The 27,170-nt window shown below is 41.8% G+C and overlaps 4 protein-coding genes across 24 annotated transcripts in view; 3 read left to right on the top strand and 1 right to left on the bottom strand.

Moving 5' to 3' along the window:
- LOC115189397 (uncharacterized) overlaps positions 1–4,216 on the top strand; it is a 337,609-nt gene extending 333,393 nt beyond the window's left edge. The window contains exons 31-32 of the mRNA XM_029747982.1: positions 3,203–3,286; positions 3,432–4,216. Of these exons, the coding sequence (XP_029603842.1) occupies positions 3,203–3,286; positions 3,432–3,498 (151 nt within the window). The 3' untranslated portion in view covers positions 3,499–4,216. The remainder of the gene's footprint in view (positions 1–3,202; positions 3,287–3,431) is intronic.
- Positions 1–27,170, bottom strand: part of LOC115189393 (uncharacterized) — a 415,115-nt gene that overhangs the window by 164,565 nt on the left and 223,380 nt on the right. The gene's annotated exons all lie outside the window — the stretch shown is intronic.
- Positions 31–26,303, top strand: LOC115189435 (E3 ubiquitin/ISG15 ligase TRIM25-like). The gene is made up of 5 exons (XM_029748064.1): positions 31–121; positions 397–973; positions 1,021–1,079; positions 1,113–1,208; positions 26,110–26,303. Exons 1-3 carry the CDS (start codon positions 78–80, stop codon positions 1,054–1,056), a joined length of 657 nt encoding a protein of 218 aa, XP_029603924.1. The 5' UTR covers positions 31–77; the 3' UTR covers positions 1,057–1,079; positions 1,113–1,208; positions 26,110–26,303.
- Positions 17,122–27,170, top strand: part of LOC115189398 (uncharacterized) — a 77,823-nt gene continuing 67,774 nt past the window's right edge. For 3 of the 14 annotated variants that reach the window (XM_029747993.1, XM_029747987.1, XM_029747988.1), the window contains exons 1-3: positions 17,127–17,354; positions 17,866–18,253; positions 18,867–20,541. In XM_029747993.1, coding sequence (XP_029603853.1) covers positions 17,917–18,253; positions 18,867–20,541 — 2,012 coding nt within the window. In that variant the 5' untranslated portion in view covers positions 17,127–17,354; positions 17,866–17,916. Of the gene's footprint in view, positions 17,355–17,865; positions 18,254–18,866; positions 20,542–27,170 lie in introns of all 14 variants that reach the window. The other 11 variants (XM_029747995.1, XM_029747985.1, XM_029747983.1 and 8 more) reach the window with 7 other exon arrangements.

Here is a 27,170-nt window from a genome sequence, read left to right as displayed (position 1 = left end):
TATTCACACAATGACACAACCCTCCTTGATCTTTCCACTGTGGTAAACGGCAGAGGGTGTGGTCACCGTGTCTGTCCATGAAGAGTGATTGGTCCATGGACAGGCTTGGAAAAGATGCCAGGTAAGTGAAAAACAGCTTCCACATTCCTGTAAATCTAGTAGGTTAGCCCCTCTATAATAGTCTTTAAAACAGCTTCCACATTCCTGTAAATCTAGTAGGTTAGCCCCTCTATAATAGTCTTTAAAACAGCTTCCACATTCCTGTAAATCTAGTAGGTTAGCCCCTCTATAATAGTCTTTAAAACAGCTTCCACATTCCTGTAAATCTTGTAGGTTAGCCCATGTATAGTCAGTCGTTAAAACAACTTCCACATTTCTCTACCACATTGTGTACAGTGAGCTGACAGCCAGTCTACTGACAGAGGACCACTTCAGATGTTCAGTGTGTACAGAGGTTCTCAAAGAGCCAGTCTCCATCTCCTGTGGACACAGTTACTGCAGACAGTGCATTGAGACCCACTGGATCCAGACTGGAGAGTATGACTGCCCCCAGTGCAGAAAGAGATTCAGAACACGTCCTGACCTCCTCACTAACTCAGCCTTGGAGAAGGTGATTGAGAAACTCCACCAGGCAGGGTTCAAGGTCCCTGCTCTTCCCAAGCACTGCTACGCTGGACCTGGAGATGTGGCCTGTGATCTCTGCACTGAGAAACAGCTCAAAGCTGTGAGGTCCTGTCTGACCTGCACTGCCTCGTACTGTGAGAGCCATGTCAGACATCACTACACCGTAGCAGCTCTGCAGAGACACACCCTGGTGGAGGTGACTGGAAACCTGGAGCAGAAACTGTGCCAGCTGCACCACAGAGCTCTGGAGGTCTTCTGTAAGACAGACCAGGTTTCTGTTTGTCTGGTGTGTGCCTTGCAGGACCACAGAAACCATGATGTCATAAAGAATGAGAGAGATACTGAAGAGGTGGGTGTGTCTATAGTCTGGACCAGTGTGTGTTGGATACTGAAGAGGTGGGTGTGTCTATAGTCTGGACCAGTGTGTGGTAGATAGTGAAGAGGTGGGTGTGTCTATAGTCTGGACTAGTGTGTGTTGGATACTGAAGAGGTGGGTGTGTCTATAGTCTGGACCAGTGTGTGGTAGATAGTGAAGAGGTGGGTGTGTCTATAGTCTGGACCAGTGTGTGGTAGATAGTGAAGAGGTGGGTGACATATTCTAGTTACTGGGCAGGAGTAGTAACCAGATTAAATCGGGTACGTTTTTTATCCGGCCGTAAAAATACTGCTCTCTATACGAAAAATACTGTTCTCTATACGAAACCCCATCTGTCTCAAAACTGTGGCCTGTGAGGCAGGACATTCCCTTTGGAATTTACGACCACCTTCACACAGTCTTGTGTCAGAAGTATAGAGGTCGGGGGATGGTGCATAGAAAACGCAGAGGGCAACGTCATGACACTGTTAATGAACAGCTGATTGAGTTGTGGCTGTCAGTATGGCTGTTAATGAACAGCTGATTGAGTTGTGGCTGTCAGTATGGCTGTTAATGAACAGCTGATTGTTGAGTTGTGGCTGTCAGTATGGCTGTTAATGAACAGCTGATTGTTGAGTTGTGGCTGTCAGTATGGCTGTTAATGAACAGCTGATTGTTGAGTTGTGGCTGTCAGTATGGCTGTTAATGAACAGCTGATTGAGTTGTGGCTGTCAGTATGGCTGTTAATGAACAGCTCTATTTAGATAGTTGGAATGGCAAAACTATTTGCCACTCTTCAGTGGTTGACTCTAATTTCCTCCTTATATTGTTGGCCTACAATCTGTGTATCCACTACTTTCGTTGGCCGACGCTATTGGTTGCAATTATGACACGGGTCATTCGTTTTATTGTTCTGATGTCAATGTCAGAGCATCTTGGGATTTTTGTGGGATTAAAAAAATATCATATAATATTATATAATTATATAATATATCATTATTGTAATGTCTCCAGTTCTGTAAAATAATGGAGAATTGCAGAAAATGATTTCATTAATTTAGAGCCTGAATGTTAATGAAACGCTGGTGACGTCCCTGTAATGCAATATCCTTAACATCAGCTAGGGGTGGAATTGAAGGGGAACGCCTGGGGGTTGACCTGATAAACAGAGTTGTAGTGTGTTTATCAGTGTTTTAATGTGTGATGCTGTGAAAATAAGTCTGTCTTTCTATCCTCTCTCTCTCTCGCTCTCTCTCTATGTCTCTCTTTCTCGCGCTCTCCCCTCTCTGTCTGGCGCTCTCTCTTTCTCTCTCTCGCTCAAATCTCTGTCTCTGTTTCTCTTTCTGTCTCTGTCTCTCTCTCTGTCTCTCTCTCTCTGTAGTGTTGACAGGAGGTTACTGCTGAGTTTCCTCCAGTGCTGTGCTGCCTCTCAGGTCCAGCAGGGGGCACCACCACCACCAACAGCAGTATGGCTGCTCAGGTCTCTGCACTACAGGCTGGACTTCTCCTGCTCCTCCTCTGTGGACCTGTCAGCTCAGGACCAGGGGGAGGCTCTGTGTCTGACCACTGACCACTGCAGGGACATCAACTCTGTTCTGAAGCAGAACCAACACAGCACTCAGCTGGTCCAGAACCAGGTCCAGCTCATCCTAAGAGACTGTGAGGTGGAGGACAGAGCACTGAGGGAGCTGCTTCCCATCCTGCATATTGTCAAGCTGAGGTTAGACACACAAAGACAAACATTTGACCAACTAGTTTATCAGTAGGAGTTAGACCTACTCTGTGTCATAATGTTGTCTCTGCTTCTGGTCCTCTCAGCCCCAGCAAAGCTCTGCTACTTCAGCTGCTGGACCTTGTGTGTGAGGGGATTGAAGAGGGGCTGCTGAGGCACACAGAGTCCCTGTGCAGAGCCCTGGATGGGGAGCTGGACCTCAGTGAGACCAGGCTGGACCAGAAGGCCTGTGGATCTTTGGCCCTGGTTCTGGAACACTCAGAGGGTCTGTCAGAACTGGACCTCAGCCACTGTCAACTCACAGACCACCACCTACAGCCCCTGATTACACACCTGCATAAAGTACAAGTCCTGGAGTGAGTGGCTTTCAGTGTGTGTGTGTGTGTGTGTGTGTGTGTGTGTGTGTGTGTGTGTGTGTGTGTGTGTGTGTGTGTGTGTGTGTATGACAAATGTCTGATCACTTGTTCTCTCTGCCTCTCTCTCTGTCGTAGCCTGAGTCACAATGACATCACTGATGCTCTGACTGACAGAATACTCCAACTGGTCTCTACCAACACTTCAATACACACCGTACGGTAAGGGTGTGTGTGACGGTGATCAGAGCATGTGTGTGTGAGTGTGAGATCATATGGGTGTGTCTGTTGCTGGGGGCAACAGTTGGCGGATAGAGATGTGTTGTCTAATGATGTAATAATGATTCATAATTATCATGTTCTATAGACTCTTCAACAACAGAATCCAGGACAGAAGACCCTTCCTGACAGACAAGAGGTTTGAGATCTGGTGAAACAACATCAGGTCTTAGTCCAGGAAGAGAAGGCTGAATCCAGGACAGAAGACCCTTCCTGACAGACAAGAGGTTTGACATCTGGTGAAACAACATCAGGTTTTAGTCCAGGAAGAGAAGGCTGAATCCAGGACAGAAGACCCTTCCTGACAGACAAGAGGTTTGACATCTGGTGAAACAACATCAGGTCTTTGTCCAGGAAGAGAAGGCTGAATCCAGGACAGAAGACCCTTCCTGACAGACAAGAGGTTTGAGATCTGGTGAAACAACATCAGGTCTTAGTCCAGGAAGAGAAGGCTGAATCCAGGACTGAAGACCCTTCCTGACAGACAAGAGGTTTGACATCTGGTGAAACAACATCAGGTCTTAGTCCAGGAAGAGAAGGCTGAATCCAGGACAGAAGACCCTTCCTGACAGACAAGAGGTTTGAGATCTGGTGAAACAACATCAGGTCTTTGTCCAGGAAGAGAAGGCTGAATCCAGGACAGAAGACCCTTCTGACAGACAAGAGGTTTGACATCTGGTGAAGATAATGTTGTATAATGACAGTATAATGTGGAACATAAACTGATGGAACATTTTAATACAAAACACAAACAAAAAACTGTTTGTTACAGCTGGAACAGTCCAATCATGTATAAACTACTGTGTTATCAACCGAACTGGTTGTTACAGCTGGAACAGTCCAATCATGTATAAATACATCCAGCCCAAAGTGTGAGATAAAAAATGTAAAATATGTTCTTAGTGGCTAAAGTACCGGAGCATCTCTTTAAGATCCTTGTACCTCCATTTGTTGTAAATATTGGAGGTAAAAATGTATTCCATTTGATCTAACTGTAGCCTATGACATTTGTTTTGTGCATATCATTGTGATAATGTAATGATACTTTAATGATAATGCAGCGGTAATGATATCGAAGTGATAATGTAACTATAATGTAATGATAATGTCACTTTAATAACTAACTCTAGCTACATGTTCATATTACCTCAATTACCTCAACTAACCGGTTCCCCCGCACATTGACTCTGAACCAGTAACCCCTGTATTTAGCCTCGCTGTTGTTATTTACTGCTGTTCTTTAATCATTTGTTATTCTTATCTCTTACTTTTATTGGGGTATTTTCTTAAAACTGCATTGTTGGTTAAGGGCTTGTAAGTAAGAATTTCACTGTAAGGTTCTACACCTGTTGTATTCATCATTTCACTGTAAGGTTCTACACCTGTTGTATTCAGCATTTCACTGTAAGGTTCTACACCTGTTGTATTCAGCATTTCACTGTAAGGTTCTACACCTGTTGTATTCAGCATTTCACTGCAAGGTTCTACACCTGTTGTATTCATCATTTCACTGTAAGGTTCTACACCTGTTGTATTCAGCATTTCACTGTGAGGTTCTACACCTGTTGTATTCATCATTTCACTGTAAGGTTCTACACCTGTTGTATTCATCATTTCACTGTGAGGTTCTACACCTGTTGTATTCAGCATTTCACTGTAAGGTTCTACAACTGTTGTATTCATCATTTCACTGTAAGGTTCTACACCTGTTGTATTCAGCATTTCACTGTAAGGTTCTACACCTGTTGTATTCAGCATTTCACTGTAAGGTTCTACACCTGTTGTATTCAGCATTTCACTGTAAGGTTCTACACCTGTTGTATTCAGCATTTCACTGTAAGGTTCTACACCTGTTGTATTCATCATTTCACTGTAAGGTTCTACACCTGTTGTATTCATCATTTCACTGTGAGGTTCTACACCTGTTGTACTCAGCATTTCACTGTAAGGTTCTACACCTGTTGTATTCAGCATTTCACTGTAAGGTTCTACACCTGTTGTATTCATCATTTCACTGTGAGGTTCTACACCTGTTGTATTCATCATTTCACTGTGAGGTTCTACACCTGTTGTATTCAGCATTTCACTGTAAGGTTCTACACCTGTTGTATTCATCATTTCACTGTAAGGTTCTACACCTGTTGTATTCAGCATTTCACTGTAAGGTTCTACACCTGTTGTATTCATCATTTCACTGCAAGGTTCTACACCTGTTGTATTCATCATTTCACTGCAAGGTTCTACACCTGTTGTATTCAGCATTTCACTGTAAGGTTCTACACCTGTTGTATTCAGCATTTCACTGTAAGGTCTACTACACCTGTTGTATTCAGCATTTCACTGTAAGGTCTACTACACCTGTTGTATTCATCATTTCACTGTAAGGTCTACTACACCTGTTGTATTCATCATTTCACTGTAAGGTTCTACACCTGTTGTATTCATCATTTCACTGTAAGGTTCTACACCTGTTGTATTCAGCATTTCACTGTAAGGTCTACTACACCTGTTGTATTCAGCATTTCACTGTAAGGTTCTACACCTGTTGTATTCAGCATTTCACTGTAAGGTTCTACACCTGTTGTATTCATCATTTCACTGTAAGGTTCTACACCTGTTGTATTCAGCATTTCACTGTAAGGTTCTACACCTGTTGTATTCATCATTTCACTGTAAGGTTCTACACCTGTTGTATTCAGCATTTCACTGTAAGGTTCTACACCTGTTGTATTCATCATTTCACTGTAAGGTTCTACACCTGTTGTATTCAGAATTTCACTGTAAGGTTCTACACCTGTTGTATTCAGCATTTCACTGTAAGGTTCTACACCTGTTGTATTCAGCATTTCACTGTGAGGTCTACTGCACCTGTTGTATTCATCATTTCACTGCAAGGTTCTACACCTGTTGTATTCATCATTTCACTGTAAGGTTCTACACCTGTTGTATTCAGCATTTCACTGTAAGGTTCTACACCTGTTGTATTCAGCATTTCATTGTAAGGTTCTACACCTGTTGTATTCAGCATTTCACTGTAAGGTTCTACACCTGTTGTATTCAGCATTTCACTGTAAGGTTCTACACCTGTTGTACTCATGTGACTAATAAAGTTTGATGTGATTATCAGTTGATGATGTATTTCTTTCCTTTTGTTTCCGTAACAACCATCTAGGGACAGGTGTTGGAAATGAGTTTAGGCTGGAAACACTATAGAGCATCTGAAGATTGTTTAATGTGTTGGTACTTGTCTCTATCCAAATAAAACTCAAACAAAAAAGTTAAGGCTTTCTTTTCTGATATCAACAGAAAAACCTCCCTAATGTTTACATTTTTTGACCGTGTAAATCATTTATGAATATTTCGTTTTTGTGTTTTTAATGTACCATGAGGCACATGATTGGTGTTTGTCAATGTTGTCAACAGTGTGCGCAACTGGTTAACTGAAGTCAGGTGCAGGAGAGCAGAGGTGAGTGAACAGGCACACTTTATTTGGCAGAAGGAAAACAGTTGGGACGCAACTGTGTAACGACACTCCCGCCAAAGGCAAAAGCGAACAGCGCACTCGTCACACAAATAATGTACAGCATACAATACCACGGGTTCCAAACAAGACCCGGCGAAAAACCAGTATGAAGCGTCACACATGACACGTGACGAACAATTACACACACAGACATGGGGGGGAACAGAGGATAATATACACGTAGACTGATGAGGGGATGTAAAACAGGTGTGCGTAAAAACAAGACAAAACAAATGGAAAATGAAAGGTGGAGCGGCGATGGCTAGAAGACCGGTGACGTCGACCCGAACAAGGAGAGGAGCCGACTTCGGCGGGAGTCGTGACAACTGTGTTTTCTCTAAAGGTTGAAATCATTACTAGTAAATCCTAAATCATCTGTTTCAAGTTATTGCTGGTATGAAAGCCATCCCACCCCAAGTGTGTATCTTTTCATGCCGATGTAAAAGTTGTTTGTTGAAGACATCTCCCTCTGGCAGGCCGATCTCGGGATAGCTGGACCCGCCCATTTACCAGGATGCACCATCTTAGGTCAATGACGTCGACGGAATCTCCTTTTGGAACGTTCCATTTCTTGGAACTTAGAAGTTCTATCTTGTTAACCGATAAATGGCAGTTTTATGACATATTCAACCTATTCGATACTTGAAATTGTGTTTCAAGTCTCATAACGCTTGTTTAGTATGTTTACAAATAAATAGATTTTATGTTACGATCCTGACCCTTTCCTCATCAGACGGTGATCAACCCTAGAAAACAGGAACTGGACATACACTATCCTACAATACAGGACTACTATCAACGAGCGAACCTGCTAAAATAAGCACAAGAGTTTAACAATTTAAACGACTCCCATGTATTTTTTTTTACCGAGTTGAAAGAAACGATGTTGTAGCCACTCAGGTTTCATGGATTGTGACTCCTCACTTTAGTACCACTGACAACCTGGTTTAGTTTACTACAACTATCCTGTCCTGGTGACAACCTGGTTTAGTTTACTACAACTCTCCTGTCTCGGTGACAACCTGGTTTAAATTACTACAACTCTCCTGTCCTGGTGACAACCTGGTTTAGTTTACTATAACTCTCCTGTCCCCATAACAACCTGGTTTAGTTTACTACAACTCTCCTGTCCCCATGACAACCTGGTTTAGTTTACTACAACTCTCCTGTCCTGGTGACAACCTGGTTTAGTTTACTACAACTCTCCTGTACTGGTGACAACCTGGTTTAGTTCACTACAACTCTCCTGTCCTGGTGACAACCTGGTTTAGTTTACTACAACTCTCCTGTCCTGGTGACAACCTGGTTTAGTTTACTACAACTCTCCTGTCCTGGTGACAACCTGGTTTAGTTTAATACAACTCTCCTGTCCTGGTGACAACCTGGTTTAGTTTAATACAACTCTCCTGTCCTGGTGACAACCTGGTTTAGTTTACTATAACTCTCCTGTCCCTATGACAACCTGGTTTAGTTTACTATAACTCTCCTGTCCCGGTGACAACCGGGTTTAGTTTATAACTCTCCTGTCCTGGTGACAACCTGGTTTAGTTTACTACATCTCTTCTGTCCCCATAACAACCTGGTTTAGTTTACTACAACTCTCCTGTCCCGGTGACAACCTGGTTTAGTTTACTACAACTCTCCTGTCCCCATAACAACCTGGTTTAGTTTACTACAACTCTCCTGTCCCCATACCAACCTGGTTTAGTTTACTACAACTCTTCTGTCCTGGTGACAACCTGGTTTAGTTTACTACAACTCTCCTGTCCCCATAACAACCTGGTTTAGTTTACTACAACTCTACTGTCCTGGTGACAACCTGGTTTAGTTTATAACTCTCCTGTCCTGGTGACAACCTGGTTTAGTTTACTATAACTCTCCTGTCCTGGTGACAACCCGGTTTAGTTTACTACACTCTCCTGTCCCGGTGACAACCTGGTTTAGTTTACTACAACTCTCCTGTCCTGGTGACAACCTGGTTTAGTTTACTACAACTCTCCTGTCCCGGTGACAACCTGGTTTAGTTTAATACAACTCTCCTGTCCCGGTGACAACCTGGTTTAGTTTACTACAACTCTCCTGTCCCGGTGACAACCTGGTTTAGTTTACTACAACTCTCCTGTCCTGATGACAACCTGGTTTAGGTTACTACAACTCTCCTGTCCAGGTGACAACCTGGTTTAGTTTACTACAACTCTCCTGTCCCCATAACAACCTGGTTTAGTTTACTACAACTCTCCTGTCCCGTTAACAACCTGGTTTAGTTTACTACAACTCTCCTGTCCCCATAGCAACCTGGTTTAGTTTACTACAACTCTCCTGTCCCCATAACAACCTGGTTTAGTTTACTACAACTCTCCTGTCCCGGTGACAACCTGGTTTAGTTTACTATAACTCTTCTATCCCCATGACAACCTGGTTTAGTTTACTACAACTCTCCTGTCCTGCTGACAACCTGGTTTAGTTTACTACAACTCTCCTGTCCTGGTGACAACCTGGTTTAGTTTACTATAACTCTCCTGTCCCGGTCACAACCTGGTTTAGTTTACTACAACTCTCCTGTCCCCATGACAACCTGGTTTAGTTTACTACAACTCTCCTGTACTGGTGACAACCTGGTTTAGTTCACTACAACTCTCCTGTCCTGGTGACAACCTGGTTTAGTTTACTACAACTCTCCTGTCCTGGTGACAACCTGGTTTAGTTTACTACAACTCTCCTGTCCTGGTGACAACCTGGTTTAGTTTACTACAACTCTCCTGTCCTGGTGACAACCTGGTTTAGTTTAATACAACTCTCCTGTCCTAGTGACAACCTGGTTTAGTTTACTATAACTCTCCTGTCCCCATGACAACCTGGTTTAGTTTACTATAACTGTCCTGTCCCGGTGACAACCTGGTTTAGTTTATAACTCTCCTGTCCTGGTGACAACCTGGTTTAGTTTACTACAATTCTCCTGTCCTGGTGACAACCTGGTTTAGTTTAATACAACTCTCCTGTCCTGGTGACAACCTGGTTTAGTTTACTACAACTCTCCTGTCCCCATGACAACCTGGTTTAGTTTACTACAACTCTCCTGTCCTGGTGACAACCTGGTTTAGTTTACTACAACTCTCCTGTGGGATCTTAGTCCAGCATGGGTTCTCGTCTCTCCCCAATCTCAGGTATGTTGATGAATCAATATGAAATATTATATTGCTTTACTTAGTGTCATTTATTAACTGTACTAATAGTGTAGTAATAACCATGTATCTTGATAGTGTAGTCTATATAGGACTATAAACCATGTCTCTTGATAGTGTAGTCTATATAGAACTATAAACCATGTCTCTTGATAGTGTAGTCTATATAGGACTATAAACCATGTCTGACATGCATTACATATTCTATATAAATGGGGCACGTTCACTGAGCAGGACCCAACTTTTGGGAACGTCCAGATAGATATAGACCTACGCTATGTTGATAGAACCTCTCTGAACGCTGCCCTGGGGTGTATTCATCAGGAACCAAACAGAAACACACTGGCCGAAACAGGGAGGCACTAAGCTAAACTTGTCCGGCTAAACTTGTCCAACGTTTCGCTACGGCGTTCTCTAATGAATACACCCTGCATGTACCGTTTTAGCACACCTGATAAGTTACTACAACAATGATTAATAAACCAATTATTGATTACTACAACGATTACTACAACAATGCCACGTTCAGTATCCAAATGTTGTTGAACGTTCCCGATAGAAATGCCATGAATAGACCCGACGTGATTCCTTATTATTTATTCACGTCAGAGAGAGGCTTGTCTGTTCTACATAGCGTCTCTATCTGAACGTTCCAAAACGTTGCGTCTTGCTGAACGCACCACAAAGTTTTTATAGACGGAAGTAGCCTAAAGGTGAAAGTACAATGTACACACGACATTAGAGATTTCAGAGACGCAAGGTAAGACTTTTCTAACAATCGATCATAATAAGAACATTGCAATTTAAGGTTTCCTAATACATTTTGGGTGGGCTAGACTACACATGGTCCGAGAATTGAGAGCCCTCCAACTTGTCAACATTTTGATCAGAAGTTTATAATGGGGTCTAGTGTATTTGGTTGGCTGGTCCATATAGTAGTGTATAATGGCCCATATAGTAGTGTATAATGTGGTCTAGTGTATTTGGTTGGCTGGTCCATATAGTAGTGTATAATGGCCCATATAGTAGTGTATAATGTGGTCTAGTGTATTTGGTTGGCTGGTCCATATAGTAGTGTATAATGGCCCATATTGTAGTTTATAATGTGGTCTAGTGTATTTGGTTGGCTGGCCCATGTAGTACTGTATAATGTGGTCTGTGTATTTGGTTGGCTGGCCCATATAGTAGTGTATAATGTGGTCTAGTGTATTTGGTTGGCTGGCCCATATAGTACTGTATAATGTGGTCTAGTGTATTTGGTTGGCTGGTCCATATAGTAGTGTATAATGGTCCATATAGTAGTGTATAATGTGGTCTAGTGTATTTGGTTGGCTGGTCCATATAGTAGTTTATAATGGCCCATATAGTAGTGTATAATGGTCCATATAGTAGTGTATAATGTGGTCTAGTGTATTTGGTTGGCTGGTCCATATAGTAGTGTATAATGTGGTCTAGTATATTTGGATGACTGGTCCATATAGTAGTGTATAATGTGGTCTAGTGTATTTGGTTGGCTGTTCCATATAGTAGTGTATAATGTGGTCTAGTGTATTTGGTTGGCTGGTCCATATAGTAGTGTATAATGGGGTCTAGTGTATTTGGTTGGCTGGTCCATATAGTAGTGTATAATGTGGTCTAGTGTATTTGGTTGGCTGGTCCATATAGTAGTGTATAATGGTCCATATAGTAGTGTATAATGTGGTCTAGTGTATTTGGTTGGCTGGTCCATATAGTAGTTTATAATGGCCCATATAGTAGTGTATAATGGCCCATATAGTAGTGTATAATGTGGTCTAGGTTATTTGGTTGGCTGGTCCATATAGTAGTGTATAATGGCCCATATAGTAGTGTATAATGTGGTCTAGTGTATTTGGTTGGCTGGTCCATATAGTAGTGTATAATGGCCCATATTGTAGTTTATAATGTGGTCTAGTGTATTTGGTTGGCTGGCTCATATAGTACTGTATAATGTGGTCTGTGTATTTGGTTGGCTGGCCCATATAGTAGTGTATAATGTGGTCTAGTGTATTTGGTTGGCTGGCCCATATAGTACTGTATAATGTGGTCTAGTGTATTTGGTTGGCTGGTCCATATAGTAGTGTATAATGGTCCATATAGTAGTGTATAATGTGGTCTAGTGTATTTGGTTGGCTGGTCCATATAGTAGTTTATAATGGCCCATATAGTAGTGTATAATGGTCCATATAGTAGTGTATAATGTGGTCTAGTGTATTTGGTTGGCTGGTCCATATAGTAGTGTATAATGTGGTCTAGTGTATTTGGTTGGCTGGTCCATATAGTAGTGTATAATGTGGTCTAGTGTATTTGGTTGGCTGGTCCATATAGTAGTGTATAATGTGGTCTAGTGTATTTGGTTGGCTGGTCCATATAGTAGTGTATAATGGGGTCTAGTGTATTTGGTTGGCTGGTCCATATAGTAGTGTATAATGTGGTCTAGTGTATTTGGTTGGCTGGTCCATATAGTAGTGTATAATGTGGTCTAGTGTATTTGGTTGGCTGGTCCATATAGTAGTGTATAATGTGGTCTAGTGTATTTGGTTAGCTGGTCCATATAGTAGTGTATTATGTGGTCTAGTGTATTTGGTTAGCTGGTCCATATAGTAGTGTATAATGTGGTCTAGTGTATTTGGTTGGCTGGTCCATATAGTAGTGTATAATGGTCCATATAGTAGTGTATAATGTGGTCTAGTGTATTTGGTTAGCTGGTCCATATAGTAGTGTATAATGTGGTCTAGTGTATTTGGTTGGCTGGTCCATATAGTAGTGTATAATGGGGTCTAGTGTATTTGGTTGGCTGGTCCATATAGTAGTGTATAATGTGGTCTAGTGTATTTGGTTGGCTGGTCCATATAGTAGTGTATAATGTGGTCTAGTGTATTTGGTTGGCTGGTCCATATAGTAGTGTATAATGGTCCATATAGTAGTGTATAATGTGGTCTAGTGTATTTGGTTGGCTGGTCCATATAGTAGTGTATAATGTGGTCTAGTGTATTTGGTTGACTGGTCCATATAGTAGTGTATAATGGTCCATATAGTAGTGTATAATGTGGTCTAGTGTATTTGGTTGGCTGGTCCATATAGTAGTGTATAATGTGGTCTAGTGTATTTGGTTGGCTGGCCCATATAGTACTGTATAATGTGGTCTAGTGTATTTGGTTGGCTGGTCCATATAGTAGTGTATAATGGTCCATATAGTAGTGTATAATGTGGTCTAGTGTATTTGGTTGGCTGGTCCATATAGTAGTTTATAATGGCCCATATAGTAGTGTATAATGGTCCATATAGTAGTGTATAATGTGGTCTAGTGTATTTGGTTGGCTGGTCCATATAGTAGTGTATAATGTGGTCTAGTATATTTGGATGACTGGTCCATATAGTAGTGTATAATGTGGTCTAGTGTATTTGGTTGGCTGTTCCATATAGTAGTGTATAATGTGGTCTAGTGTATTTGGTTGGCTGGTCCATATAGTAGTGTATAATGGGGTCTAGTGTATTTGGTTGGCTGGTCCATATAGTAGTGTATAATGTGGTCTAGTGTATTTGGTTGGCTGGTCCATATAGTAGTGTATAATGGTCCATATAGTAGTGTATAATGTGGTCTAGTGTATTTGGTTGGCTGGTCCATATAGTAGTTTATAATGGCCCATATAGTAGTGTATAATGGCCCATATAGTAGTGTATAATGTGGTCTAGGTTATTTGGTTGGCTGGTCCATATAGTAGTGTATAATGGCCCATATAGTAGTGTATAATGTGGTCTAGTGTATTTGGTTGGCTGGTCCATATAGTAGTGTATAATGGCCCATATTGTAGTTTATAATGTGGTCTAGTGTATTTGGTTGGCTGGCTCATATAGTACTGTATAATGTGGTCTGTGTATTTGGTTGGCTGGCCCATATAGTAGTGTATAATGTGGTCTAGTGTATTTGGTTGGCTGGCCCATATAGTACTGTATAATGTGGTCTAGTGTATTTGGTTGGCTGGTCCATATAGTAGTGTATAATGGTCCATATAGTAGTGTATAATGTGGTCTAGTGTATTTGGTTGGCTGGTCCATATAGTAGTTTATAATGGCCCATATAGTAGTGTATAATGGTCCATATAGTAGTGTATAATGTGGTCTAGTGTATTTGGTTGGCTGGTCCATATAGTAGTGTATAATGTGGTCTAGTGTATTTGGTTGGCTGGTCCATATAGTAGTGTATAATGTGGTCTAGTGTATTTGGTTGGCTGGTCCATATAGTAGTGTATAATGTGGTCTAGTGTATTTGGTTGGCTGGTCCATATAGTAGTGTATAATGGGGTCTAGTGTATTTGGTTGGCTGGTCCATATAGTAGTGTATAATGTGGTCTAGTGTATTTGGTTGGCTGGTCCATATAGTAGTGTATAATGTGGTCTAGTGTATTTGGTTGGCTGGTCCATATAGTAGTGTATAATGTGGTCTAGTGTATTTGGTTAGCTGGTCCATATAGTAGTGTATAATGTGGTCTAGTGTATTTGGTTAGCTGGTCCATATAGTAGTGTATAATGTGGTCTAGTGTATTTGGTTGGCTGGTCCATATAGTAGTGTATAATGGTCCATATAGTAGTGTATAATGTGGTCTAGTGTATTTGGTTGGCTGGTCCATATAGTAGTGTATAATGTGGTCTAGTGTATTTGGTTGACTGGTCCATATAGTAGTGTATAATGGTCCATATAGTAGTGTATAATGTGGTCTAGTGTATTTGGTTGGCTGGTCCATATAGTAGTGTATAATGGGGTCTAGTGTATTTGGTTGGCTGGTCCATATAATGTTACTTTAGTAGTTTCATGTTCACTTTAGTTTGTCTTTTCTCTAGAGAATATAGCCTTTATACAGCCCACACCAGGGTTTCAATAGAGAATGTAGCCTTTATACAGCCCACACCAGGGTTTATCTAGAGAATATAGCCTTTATACAGCCCACACCAGGGTTTCTCTAGAGAATGTAGCCTTTATACAGCCCACACCAGGGTTTCCCTAGAGAATATAGTCTTTATACAGCCCACACCAGGGTTTCAATAGAGAATGTAGCCTTTATACAGCCCACACCAGGGTTTCAATAGAGAATGTAGCCTTTATACAGCCCACACCAGGGTTTCAATAGAGAATGTAGCCTTTATACAGCCCACACCAGGGTTTCTCTAGAGAATATAGCCTTTATACAGCCCACACCAGGGTTTCAATAGAGAATGTAGCCTTTATACAGCCCACACCAGGGTTTCAATAGAGAATATAGCCTTTATACAGCCCACACCAGGGTTTCTCTAGAGAATGTAGCCTTTATACAGCCCACTCCAGGGTTTCTCTAGAGAATATAGCCTTTATACAGCCCACACCAGGGTTTCAATAGAGAATATAGCCTTTATACAGCCCACACCAGGGTTTCCCTAGAGAATATAGCCTTTATACAGCCCACACCAGGGTTTCAATAGAGAATGTAGCCTTTATACAGCCCACACCAGGGTTTCTCTAGAGAATGTAGCCTTTATACAGCCCACACCAGGGTTTCAGTAGAGAATATAGCCTTTATACAGCCCACACCAGGGTTTCAATAGAGAATGTAGCCTTTATACAGCCCACACCAGGGTTTCTCTGGGTTTCTCTAGAGAATATAGCCTTTATACAGCCCACACCAGGGTTTCTCTGGGTTTCTCTAGAGAATGTAGCCTTTATACAGCCCACACCAGGGTTTCTCTAGAGAATATAGCCTTTATACAGCCCACACCAGGGTTTCTCTAGAGAATATAGCCTTTATACAGCCCACACCAGGGTTCCCCCAACTCGTCCCTGCCCCAGAATTGCATTGGGGGCATTCTTATATGTCCAGCCTAACCTATGGCTTGGAAACGGAAATGGGGTATCAGCCTAATCACACCAACAGAACCAATTATTTTGAAATTACACAAATATTACTGTCTTAGAATTTATACAGCAACATTCCAACATTGTTTAGCATTATATTGTCCAGTTGTGGCATTTTTTCACTATATTTATCGGTTTGCATCAGTTACAATGGGGGACTTTTATTTTGAAGGCGAACTGCCGATTCCACTATTGCTGCTCACGCCACACTGGTCCACATCAGAATGAAACCTGCGAGTCTCCGCTGTCCGCTCAGGCGGGAGAGAGGACGAACAACTACGAACGGTAGACCTACAATCTGCAGTATTTACAACTGTTGAATGGCAACTGATTTTTACAATAGAAAACCCTCATGAGCGCAGTTACCGACACCTGTCATAACAGAGATGATAGCTATCCCCTGTCATAATAGAGATGATAACTATCACCCATTGGTGGTGAGACACGCCCTACACCTGTCATAACAGAGATGATAACTCTCACCTGTCATAACAGAGATGCCAACTCTCACCTGTCATAACAGAGATGCCAACTCTCACCTGTCATAACAGAGATGACGCATTTGACCCTCTAATTCTGGCACACCTCTTATATCTCACGCAAAATACTTTCTTAGTCTCCAATGTAATAACTGACTGCTCACTGCTGTAGTTCATTCATTCAGCAAGCAGCCTGGAAACTCCAGAGACAAGTTCCACATCATAGTTAACACGTCATTTAGATTATAACTCCTGTAGCTTTTAATAGACCGACCGACCGGCTTCATTCATTAATGCATGAATGAAATGATAGTCATTGCCCGGGACTAAACTAACTGGGGAATGTTCACTGAACAGGACCCAACGTTTTGGAACGTTCAGATGTTATGAACAAACATGCCTCTCTGACATTTATAATAATGAATCAGGTCGGCTCTATGTCTGGTAATTATATCTGTAACATTCGACAACGTTTGGCCACTGAATGTTGCCCTGGGGTGTATTCATCAGGAACCAAACGGAAACGAACCGGCCGAAACAGGGAGGCACTAAGCTAAACTTGTCCAGTGAGAATGGCTATTTTCTGTTGCAAAATGTTTTGCTACGATTTGCACTATTGAATACACCCATGGAAAGTATGAGACAGCGTTCCTGCTGGTGATTACAACAACAAAACCACGTTCAGGAGCCAAACGCTGTCGAATGTTGCCGATAGAAATGCCATGAATAGAGCGGACGTTATTCCTTATTCTAAATGTCAGATGTTTGTTCTACGTCGTGTATTTCTATCTGAACGTTCCAAAACGTTGCGTCTTGCTGAACCGCCCCATATTGTTTTTATACACGGAAGTATAAGTGAAAGTAAAATAGGTATAGCTACACACGAGGCCACTGCAGCAGAGACAGATTTCAGGGACACGAGGTAAGGGTTTTCAAAACAATCTATCATAATAACGTGTTAAATGACGGCTAGGCCCTACTTGCTACATTTTAGCTGGTCCAGACTAGACTTCATAAAAAGGTCGGAAAATTGAGTCTGACGAATTGTCAAAGGATCTGCAGTCCATAAATCTGACTAGTATATTTAGTTGTCTATAGGACGTATACAAACTAGTTTGATTTGTTTCTTTATATCCTAAATAATATAATATCAGGTTGTATTGTCATCCGCTGATCTTAGCGCAGTAACGACTAGCGCAGTTACCTACTAGCGCAGTAACGACTAGCGCAGTTACCTACTAGCGCATTGTTTGTTGTTTGGGGTTTTTGTACAGCACTTTGTGACATCAGCTGATGTAATAAGGGCTTTATAAATACATTTGATTGAGTGTATGTTTTGTTTACATGGGATAAAAAGTTTTAAATGAAATAAATAAACCTAATCATTACTTGACTGTTCTACTATTGACTGACTATGTACTGTCTTCTTCCAGAGATCCTACGTGTTGAAACATACCAGTGATGCTGCAGAAACAACCTCAGACATGGCTTCTACAAGACAATCTGCTTTAGAGTACATTACAAATGGAAGGCGACGTCTCATTGGAAGGCTCCAGAATCTGCCCCTCATTGTGGAAAACCTGTTCCAGCGCAAGGTTCTTCATGAAGAGGAAGTCAGTAAAATTCAGGCTGAAGTTGACCGTTTTGACCAAACCAGAAAAATACTGGACTGGGTCTCGGCCAAAGGAGAGGCTGCATGCTACGAGTTACTGATGATTCTAGACATCACAAGGAAGAGGACCTTAGATGACGCTGACTTACAGCAATGGATCAGCTGCTTCCCCTTGGAGGAAGACCCAGAGATGACAGACTACCTTGTTGGTAAGTGATCGTATAGTATCCTATTAGTATACACTATATAATATACAATTGGCAGGGCTGAAAATAGCACACCTGTTGAAATGTGTCTTTCAAATATTATTTTAAGTGTGGTTAATTTAGCTTACTGTGCGGTTCAGTGAACAGGGTTTGTACTTTTGGCACTATTCCTTTGGTTCCATGGTGCTGGGGAAGCTATTTGAAGCGCACATTGAAGGGGGTTAATGTACCTTTTTTAGATTGTTCATCCAAAACAAGGACGACCAATGCCCTCTTCATGAAGTAAAAAATGCCTTTATTATGATGGTATGTTCAATAGAGATTTGTGTCATTGTACTCCCTGACGAAGGCTATGCTGAAACGTGTCAGAGTTTTTATAGATATTGTTCTGTTGAACATGCCATCATAATAAAGGCATTGTAACTTTGTTTTTAGTGACCCTTGGTCCTTCTTGTTTTTTATGACCATTTATCCCCAAAAGATCACCTTCAATCTATGAAGATATACTAGTGTATCCTTGTAGCTTTCTATCCTGATATTCTCTTGTCCTTTAGATTGGCTTTGATTTGTTGGCACTGTGCATTTACTCTCTCTTCCCTTAATACCCTTATTTTAGGTTCAAAACCCTGTCACAGATATCAGACACAGCTGAAATGTAAAGCACAGAAGATCACAGAAGGTGCATGGAAACAAAGTTGTTGTCTCCTACCAGAGAGATGTAGAAATGAGGGGACTTTCTCTTACACCCCTCTTGTGTTAGATACAGATGTGCATTCATCTGACTCTAAAATTAAAATGAAGAGCAAAAGATGCAAGAAAGCTCGGCCTAAAAAGCTAAAGAGCTTCATCCCCATCGCCAAACAGGAAACATCCCCGGCCGACCTGCTAAAAACACATGAGAAAAAAATCCTGCTGATTGGAAAACCTGGAATTGGAAAAACAACAGTCGCCCATCAAATGTTGAACCTCTGGGCAGAGAAAGATCACAAGGAACTAGATTACATGTTTTATTTTGAGGTGAGAGACATTTTACACAGAAAACCCATGAGCCTGGAGGACCTTCTTTTTAACATGTACAGTGAGCCAAAAGAAAGCAAAGAAGAAGTGTTACAGGATATTAAGAATAACTCTGAAAACGTTGTCATCATATTTGATGGAGTCACAGACCTCTCCTATCTATCGGTAGTAAAGGACCTTGTGGAGAAACTCCTCCCTGATGCAAAGATTGTGACCACATGCAGACCAGATCAATCTGAAGACTTCCTGACATACTGGCCCGTAGACTGGTTCAGAGTGGAGGTGAAAGGGTTCAGTGATGAATCCATCAGGGCTTACTTAACACAGATGCTGAGTGCTGAGCCTGACTCCTTGAGCAGTGTGTTAAACAACCTAGAGTTGTTCAGTCTGTGTCATGTCCCAATGTATGCACTGATGGTGGTTACCTGCATTTATTTCCCTACCTCAGAGGCTTCTAAACAGACATGCACTATAACTGGAATGTACTGCAACATCCTCCGTCACTGCATCCAAAAACACAGTGCCAAACGACTTAAGGATACCGACAAGTGTCTCAAAGAAAACAGAGAGAAAATATTGTCTTTGGCAGAAATTGCTTTTGATGCAACAAATGAAAAAAACATGAACTTGACAACACTGAGTTGTGAAGAAAGCAGTGTCCATTTTGCGTTCTTGGGGGCACTTATGGTTAAGATTTCACCAACAGCATTTGACACTTACTCTGCATTTCTCCACTACACAATGCAGGATTTCTTTGGTGCCCTTTGGCTCTTACAGAATCCAGACAAAATCAGAGAGGTTCTAGAGAAGTGCCAGACTGAACAATGGAAACACACAAAACACATGATTCCTTTCCTGTGTGGGCTTCTGAATGAGAGGAATATTAGATTGGTAAAAAGTCTAGTTCCAGCTCAACAGATCAAGAAGACGTCAGATTGGTTCTTCAAGGAAGTGGTGAACACATTTCTTCCATCTCAAACAAACCAAGATCATGCAGAAGGTGGTGCTCCTGAGTCTGAGATAGATCTTCTCTTTTTGTGTCAGTGCTTGTATGAATATCAGTCTACTGAGGCCTGTCTGCTTCTCCTGGACAAACTGGACTATCATCTAGACCTGAGTGGAGAACATCTTGATCCTCACCAGTGCTGTGCAGTCTCTTATGTGACCAGTCAGTCTGCAGAGAGAAAGGTTGGCTTGGACCTGAACGGCTGCACTGTGTCAGACCAAGGAGTAAGGCTGATACTGGGCTCTCTGAAGAATGTCAGACGTCTTGGGTAAGGTTATTAAATGAATGTTGTCTTACCTATCATTCTGTAATTTGAAAAATGCTTCGATTTATTTTTAATTTTTAAATGAGTTAAAAATAATCAATATAATCTAATTTATGTGACAGTACCCCCCCCCCCCAAAGGTGCAGACCCCGGATGCACCTCACAAAAAAAATAAACACAAAAATAAACCCCTCAAACTAAAGGGAGGGAAGGGAGGGTGGCTTCCGTCTCCGACGGTTCCCGTGCTACATCCCCCCTCCCCAAACCTCCTACTGTGGAGGTGGCTCAGGCTCTGGCCTTAGTCCCCCACCTAACCAGTCCACCCCTGCTGAATACCTCGGCCAGAAGCGCGTCACTGTAGACCTTGGACTGTAGGGCGACTCTGGGAGCTCCGGACTGCAGGGCGACTCACTCGGTTCCGGACTGTGGGCCGTCTCACTCGGTTCCGGACTGTGGGCCGTCTCAATCGGTTCCGGACTGTGGGCCGTCTCACTCGGTTCCGGACTGTGGGCCGTCTCACTCGGTTCCGGACTGTGGGCCGTCTCAATCGGTTCCGGACTGTGGGCCGTCTCACACGGTTCCGGACTGTGGGCCGTCTCACTCGGTTCCGGACTGTGGGCCGTCTCACTCGGTTCCGGACTGTGGGCCGTCTCTCTTGGTTCCAGACTGTGGGCCGTCTCTCTACGGGGCACTGTCGCCAGAAGCTCTGGACGAGGCACTGTTGCCGGACACTCTGGACGAGGCACTGTTGCCGGAAGTTCTGGACGAGGCACTGTTGCCGGACACTCTGGACGAGGCACTGTTGCCGGAAGTTCTGGACGAGGCACTGTTGCCGGACACTCTGGACGAGGCACTGTTGCCGGAAGGCCTGATGCGTAGGGCTGGCTTAGGACGCGCCAGACTAAGGACATGCACCACAGGGCTAGTACGAGGAGCAGGGACAGGACGAGCTGGACTGGGCTGATGCACTGGAGGCCTGATGCGTGGGGTGGTAGTGGAGGAACCAAACTGGAAACACGCACCTCAGGGCTGGTGCGAGGAGCGGGAACAGGATACACTGGGCTGTGAAGGCGTACTGGCGGTCTCGAGCGCAGTACTGGCACCACCCTTACTGGCTGGACGCCCGCTTCTCCCTGGCAAATGCGGGGCGCTGGCACCGCGCACACCGGCCTGTGAATGCTTGGCCTCGACGCCGTGCGCATCACTCCAAAGCATGGGGCCTGACCAGTAACATGCTGCCTCCAATAAGCACGGGGAGTTGGCTTGGGGCTTAATCCTGGCTCAGCCAGCCTACCCGTGTGCCCCCCCCAAAAAATGTTCTTGGGGCTGCCTCTCAGGCTTAAATGCCAATCGTGTACCCATATAACAGTCCCAGTCTTCGCTCCACCTTCGCCGTTCCTCCCTTGCTGTCTCCACCTGTCTCCATGGCAGGGTCTTGTCCCCTCCCATTATCTCCTCCCATGTCCAATATGTCCTCCACTCCTTTCTCTCCCTGGCCCAGGATCCTTCCTCCTCCTGGGCCCGCTGCTTTATTGACCACTTAAACAAAAACAAGACCACGAACGGACGACAACAGTAATGCATGCTAACACACAGCAATGCAAAATCAACCTCCCACAATTCCCATAACAAACACACCCCTAATTATAGGACCTTCAATCAGAGGCAACGAGAAACAGCTGCCTCCAATTGAAGGCCCCAATCCCAATTAACTAAACATAGAACTCAACACCCTAGATCAGACATAGAAATACACAACTTAGAACCTAACCAAAAACCCCGGACTAATCTAATCAAACACCCCTCTACATAAACACATACTCTAACACACCCCGAACCACATAAAACAAATACCCCCTTGCCACATCCTGACCAAACTACAATAACAAATATCCCCTTTTCTGGCCAGAACGTGACAAGTTGCTTCTGTATTTAGTCAGGGGGTGAATACTTATGTAATCAAGGTATATTGGTGTTTTATTTTTCATTTATCTTTAACAAATGTTAGCATTTTTATTCCACTTTGACATTAAAGAGAATTTTGATTTAGATTCTTGATAAAAAAATTTACAATTTCATAATTTTTAATTCCAGTTTGTAACACAATAAAATTTGGGAAAGTCTAAGGCAGCGGTATTCATATACAATTTGAGAAGGTCCAGTCACATAAAGGAAAGGTCCTGATAGAACATATATTGTCATTTATCTGTGCTCTAGTACAGCATAGTAACAAACTTAACACTGTCCATATTATGATTTGGGATACATGGTTTTATATCAAATGTTTTCAGGACTACTAATAAATACATTAAATGAGACCAATCCGATACATTTGAATGAATAACAAACAACTTCTTTATTTTGACTGTGAAAATGTGCTCTTTTCGTAACAAATTGAACCGTCAACAAACACTGTATAGCTTCATAACATGGTTAAAACTTTCATTTTGATCTCATGGATGGCCAGTCCTGGCATCCATAGCCCCATCCATGAATTTGAGAGTAGTCACATTTCTCCAACCCCATCCCTAAATTGTTTGCCCAAAAACGTGGTGGGGGTGACTCTTTGTTGTTGTTGGAGAAATGTGTTTCAATTGCAGATTGTCCCTTTAAAAAGTGGTGGTATTCTCCTAATATTAAAGAGGTGAGATCCTGTGAGTTTATCTGTCCAGGGCCATATCCACAAAGCATCTCAGAAAAGGTCCTAGGAATCCTGTTAAACCCTGTTTTAAGACAAAAACTCCCAGCTCAGCGTAGGTTTTAGGATGTTAAGACACTGCTCAGAGTAGGTTTTAGGATGAGGTTAAGACAGCTCAGAGTAGGTTTTAGGATGTTAAGACACTGCTCAGAGTAGGTTTTAGGATGAGGTTAAGACAGCTCAGAGTAGGTTTTAGGAGGTTAAGACACTGCTCAGAGTAGGTTTTAGGATGAGGTTAAGACAGCTCAGAGTAGGTTTTAGGAGGTTAAGACACTGCTCGGACAAACTCTGAGCCAGGAGTAAAATGAACTCATAAGTTTATCTCAGCTGATAATCATGACAGTTTGAGGTACTGCAAAGGAAAGATGTTGATGACGCTCATTGACATTGGTTATTCCCCATCATTTGCAACAATCAGATGAGGCATCGCCAGCTGTGAACTCTACAGCACGCTTCAGACAACCACAGTGAATGTGACTGGACATCAAATGTTGTTTAATATGATTTTGGCTTAATTATTATCTAATGCTTAATTATTATTATCTATTGTTTTCATATAGAAATATCGAAATATGTATTTTTCATGTCCATATAGAAATACCCAAATACTTATGTTTCTGTCCATATAGAAATATCCAAATATTTATGTTTCTTCCATTTTAGAAATGTCACAATATTTATATTTCTGTCCATAATGAAATATCCAGATATTTATGTTTCTGCCACTTAGAAATATCTAAATATTTATGTTTCTGTCATTTAGAAATATCCAAATATTTATGTTTCTGTCATATAGTTATATCCAAATATTTATGTTTCTTTCATATAGTTCTAGCGAAATATTTATGTTTCTGTCCATTAAGAAATATACAAATATTTATGTTTCTGTCATATAGTTATATCCAAATATTTATGTTTCTTTCATATAGTTATAGCGAAATATTTATGTTTCTGTCCATTAAGAAATATCCAAATATTTATGTTTCTTTCATATAGTTATATCCAAATATTTATGTTTCTTTCATATAGTTCTAGTGAAATATTTATGTTTCTGTCCATTAAGAAATATAAAAATATTTATGTTTCTGTCATATAGTTATATCCAAATTTTTATGTTTCTGTCCATTTGGAAATATACAAACAGTCAACATACAAGATGGATAGTTATTAAATTCTGCATATTCACACAATGACAAAACCCCCCTTGTTCTTTCCACAGTGGTAATCAGGAGAGGGTGGGGTCTCCGTGTCTGTCCATGAAGAGTGATTGGTCCATGGACAGGCACATTAAGTTTGGAAAAGATGGCAGGTAAGTGAAGAACCTAACATAGAAATAACAGCCAATCACCTGATAGAAGATTAGTGTTCTACAAACAATGAGGAACATGTAATTGGGGTTCAAAATGAAAGAAAGAACAACATTTATCATTCATAAACAATATCCCCCTTGTTCTTTCCACAGTGGTAATCAGGAGAGGGTGGCGTCTCCGTGTTTGTCCATGAAGAGTGATTGGTCTATGGACAGGCACATTATGTTTGGAAAAGATGGCAGGTAAGTGAAGAACCTAACATAGAAATAACAACCAATTTATTTATGGATCAATCAAATAGAAATATAAACATTTGCTTCTGTCCATGTTGAAATATCCAGATATTTATTTTTCTGTCATAGTTATATACAAATATTTATGTTTGTCATATAGTTATATCCAAATATTTATGTTTTTGTCCATATTGAAATATCCAAATATTTATGTTTTTGTCCATATTGAAATATCCAAATATTTATCTTTCTTCCACTTAGAAATGTCACAATATTTATATTTCTGTCCATAATGAAATATCCAGATATTTGTGTTTCTGTCATATAGAAATATCCATATATTTTTGTCCATATTGAAATATCCAAATATTTATGTTTTAGTCCATATAGAAATATCCAAATATTTGTGTTTCTGTCATATAGAAATATACACATTTTTATGTTTCTGTCCATTTGGAAATATACAAACAGTCAACATACAAGATGGATAGTTATTAAATTCTGCATATTCACACAATAACAAAACCCCCCTTGTTCTTTCCACAGTGGTAATCAGGAGAGGGTGGGGTCTCCGTGTCTGTCCATGAAGAGTGATTGGTCTATGGACAGGCACATTAAGTTTGGAAAAGATGACAGGTAAGTGAAAAACAGCTTCCACATTCCTGTAAATGTTGTAGGTTTGCCCCTGTATAATAGTCTTTAAAACAGCAACCACATTTCTCTACCACATTGTGTACAGTGAGCTGACAGCCAGTCTACTGACAGAGGACCACTTCAGATGTTCAGTGTGTACAGAGGTTCTCAAAGAGCCAGTCTCCATCCCCTGTGGACACAGTTACTGCAGACAGTGCATTGAGACCTACTGGAACCAGACAGGAGTCTACGACTGCCCCCAGTGCAGCAAGAGATTCAGAACACGTCCTGACCTCCTCACTAACTCAGCCTTGGAGAATGTGATTGAGAAACTCCACCAGGCAGGGTTCAAGGTCCCTGCTCTTCCCAAGCACTGCTACGCTGGACCTGGAGATGTGGCCTGTGATTTCTGCACTGAGAAACAGCTCAAAGCTGTGAAGTCCTGTCTGACCTGCACTGCCTCCTACTGTGAGAGCCATGTCAGACGACACTACACCGTAGCAGCTCTGCAGAGACACACCCTGGTGGAGGTGACTGGAAACCTGGAGCAGAAACTGTGCCAGCTGCACCACAGAGCTCTGGAGGTCTTCTGTAAGACAGACCAGGTTTCTGTTTGTCTGGTGTGTGCCTTGCAGGACCACAGAAACCATGATGTCATAAAGAATGAGAGAGATACTGAAGAGGTGGGTGTGTCTAGGTGGGTGTGTCTATAGTCTGGACCAGTGTGTGGTAGATACTGAAGAGGTGGGTGTGTCTATAGTTTGGACCAGTGTGTGGTAGATATTGAAGAGGTGGGTGTGTCTAGGTGGGTGTGTCTATAGTCTGGACCAGTGTGTGGTAGATATTGAAGAGGTGGGTGTGTCTATAGTCTGGACCAGTGTGTGGTAGATAGTGAAGAGGTGGGTGTGTCTATAGTCTGGACCAGTGTGTGGTAGATACTGAAGAGGTGGGTGTGTCTAGGTGGGTGTGTCTGTAGTCTGGACCAGTGTGTGGTAGATACTGAAGAGGTGGGTGTGTCTATAGTTTCTTCTTCCACCAGGACATTGGACAGTATATTAAACATAGTGAGGCAGTGGGTTAAAAAGTGGGATGTTTCAGTTGTGCATTTTATTTCCTTTTAGTTAAATGTGCCTTTCTGCCTGTCTTTCAGTAAGTCTTAGTTTAATATAATACTAAAGTGTTGGCTGTAATTGTCTATCAAGGAAAACACCAAAACTCAGGAGGAACAGATTGCCTCCAGGCTGGAAGCTAGACTCCAGAGAGAGCTCACGATTCTACAACATAATACAGAGGAGCTTCCTGCTGACAACTCTGAGCAGGTACCATTTAGTGTCAATACTTTACCTTCTGTAATACAGTACTGGTAGCTACCTTAACAATACTTTACCTTCTGGACAGACAGTACTGGTAGCTACCTAAACAATACTTTGCCTTCTAGACAGTACTGGTAGCTACCTGAACAATACTTTACCTTCTAGACAGACAGTACTGGTAGCTACCTTAACAATACTTTACCTTCTGGACAGACAGTACTGGTAGCTACCTAAACAATACTTTACCTTCTAGAAAGACAGTACTGGTAGTTACCTTAAAAATACTCTACCTTCTAGACATACAGTACTGGTAACTACCTTAAAAATACTCTACCTTCTAGACAGACAGTACTGGTAGCTACCTTAACAATACTTTACCTTCTGGACAGACAGTACTGGTAGCTACCTTAACAATACTTTACCTTCTGGACAGACAGTACTGGTA

This window comes from Salmo trutta, unplaced genomic scaffold (assembly GCF_901001165.1).
Source record: "Salmo trutta unplaced genomic scaffold, fSalTru1.1, whole genome shotgun sequence".
Classification (NCBI taxonomy): domain Eukaryota; kingdom Metazoa; phylum Chordata; class Actinopteri; order Salmoniformes; family Salmonidae; genus Salmo; species Salmo trutta.
Note: the sequence above shows the minus strand (reverse complement) of the source record. Positions and strands in the feature narration are given on the sequence as shown.

Bases quoted from the DNA above. Each gene is read 5' to 3' on its own strand.
- LOC115189435 (XM_029748064.1), top strand. From the start codon at position 78: ATGAAGAGTGATTGGTCCATGGACAGGCTTGGAAAAGATGCCAG. The intron at 122-396 runs GTAAGTGAAAAA...CATTGTGTACAG, and splicing joins AGGCTTGGAAAAGATGCCAG to TGAGCTGACAGCCAGTCTAC. The intron at 974-1,020 runs GTGGGTGTGTCT...GATACTGAAGAG, and splicing joins ATGAGAGAGATACTGAAGAG to GTGGGTGTGTCTATAGTCTG.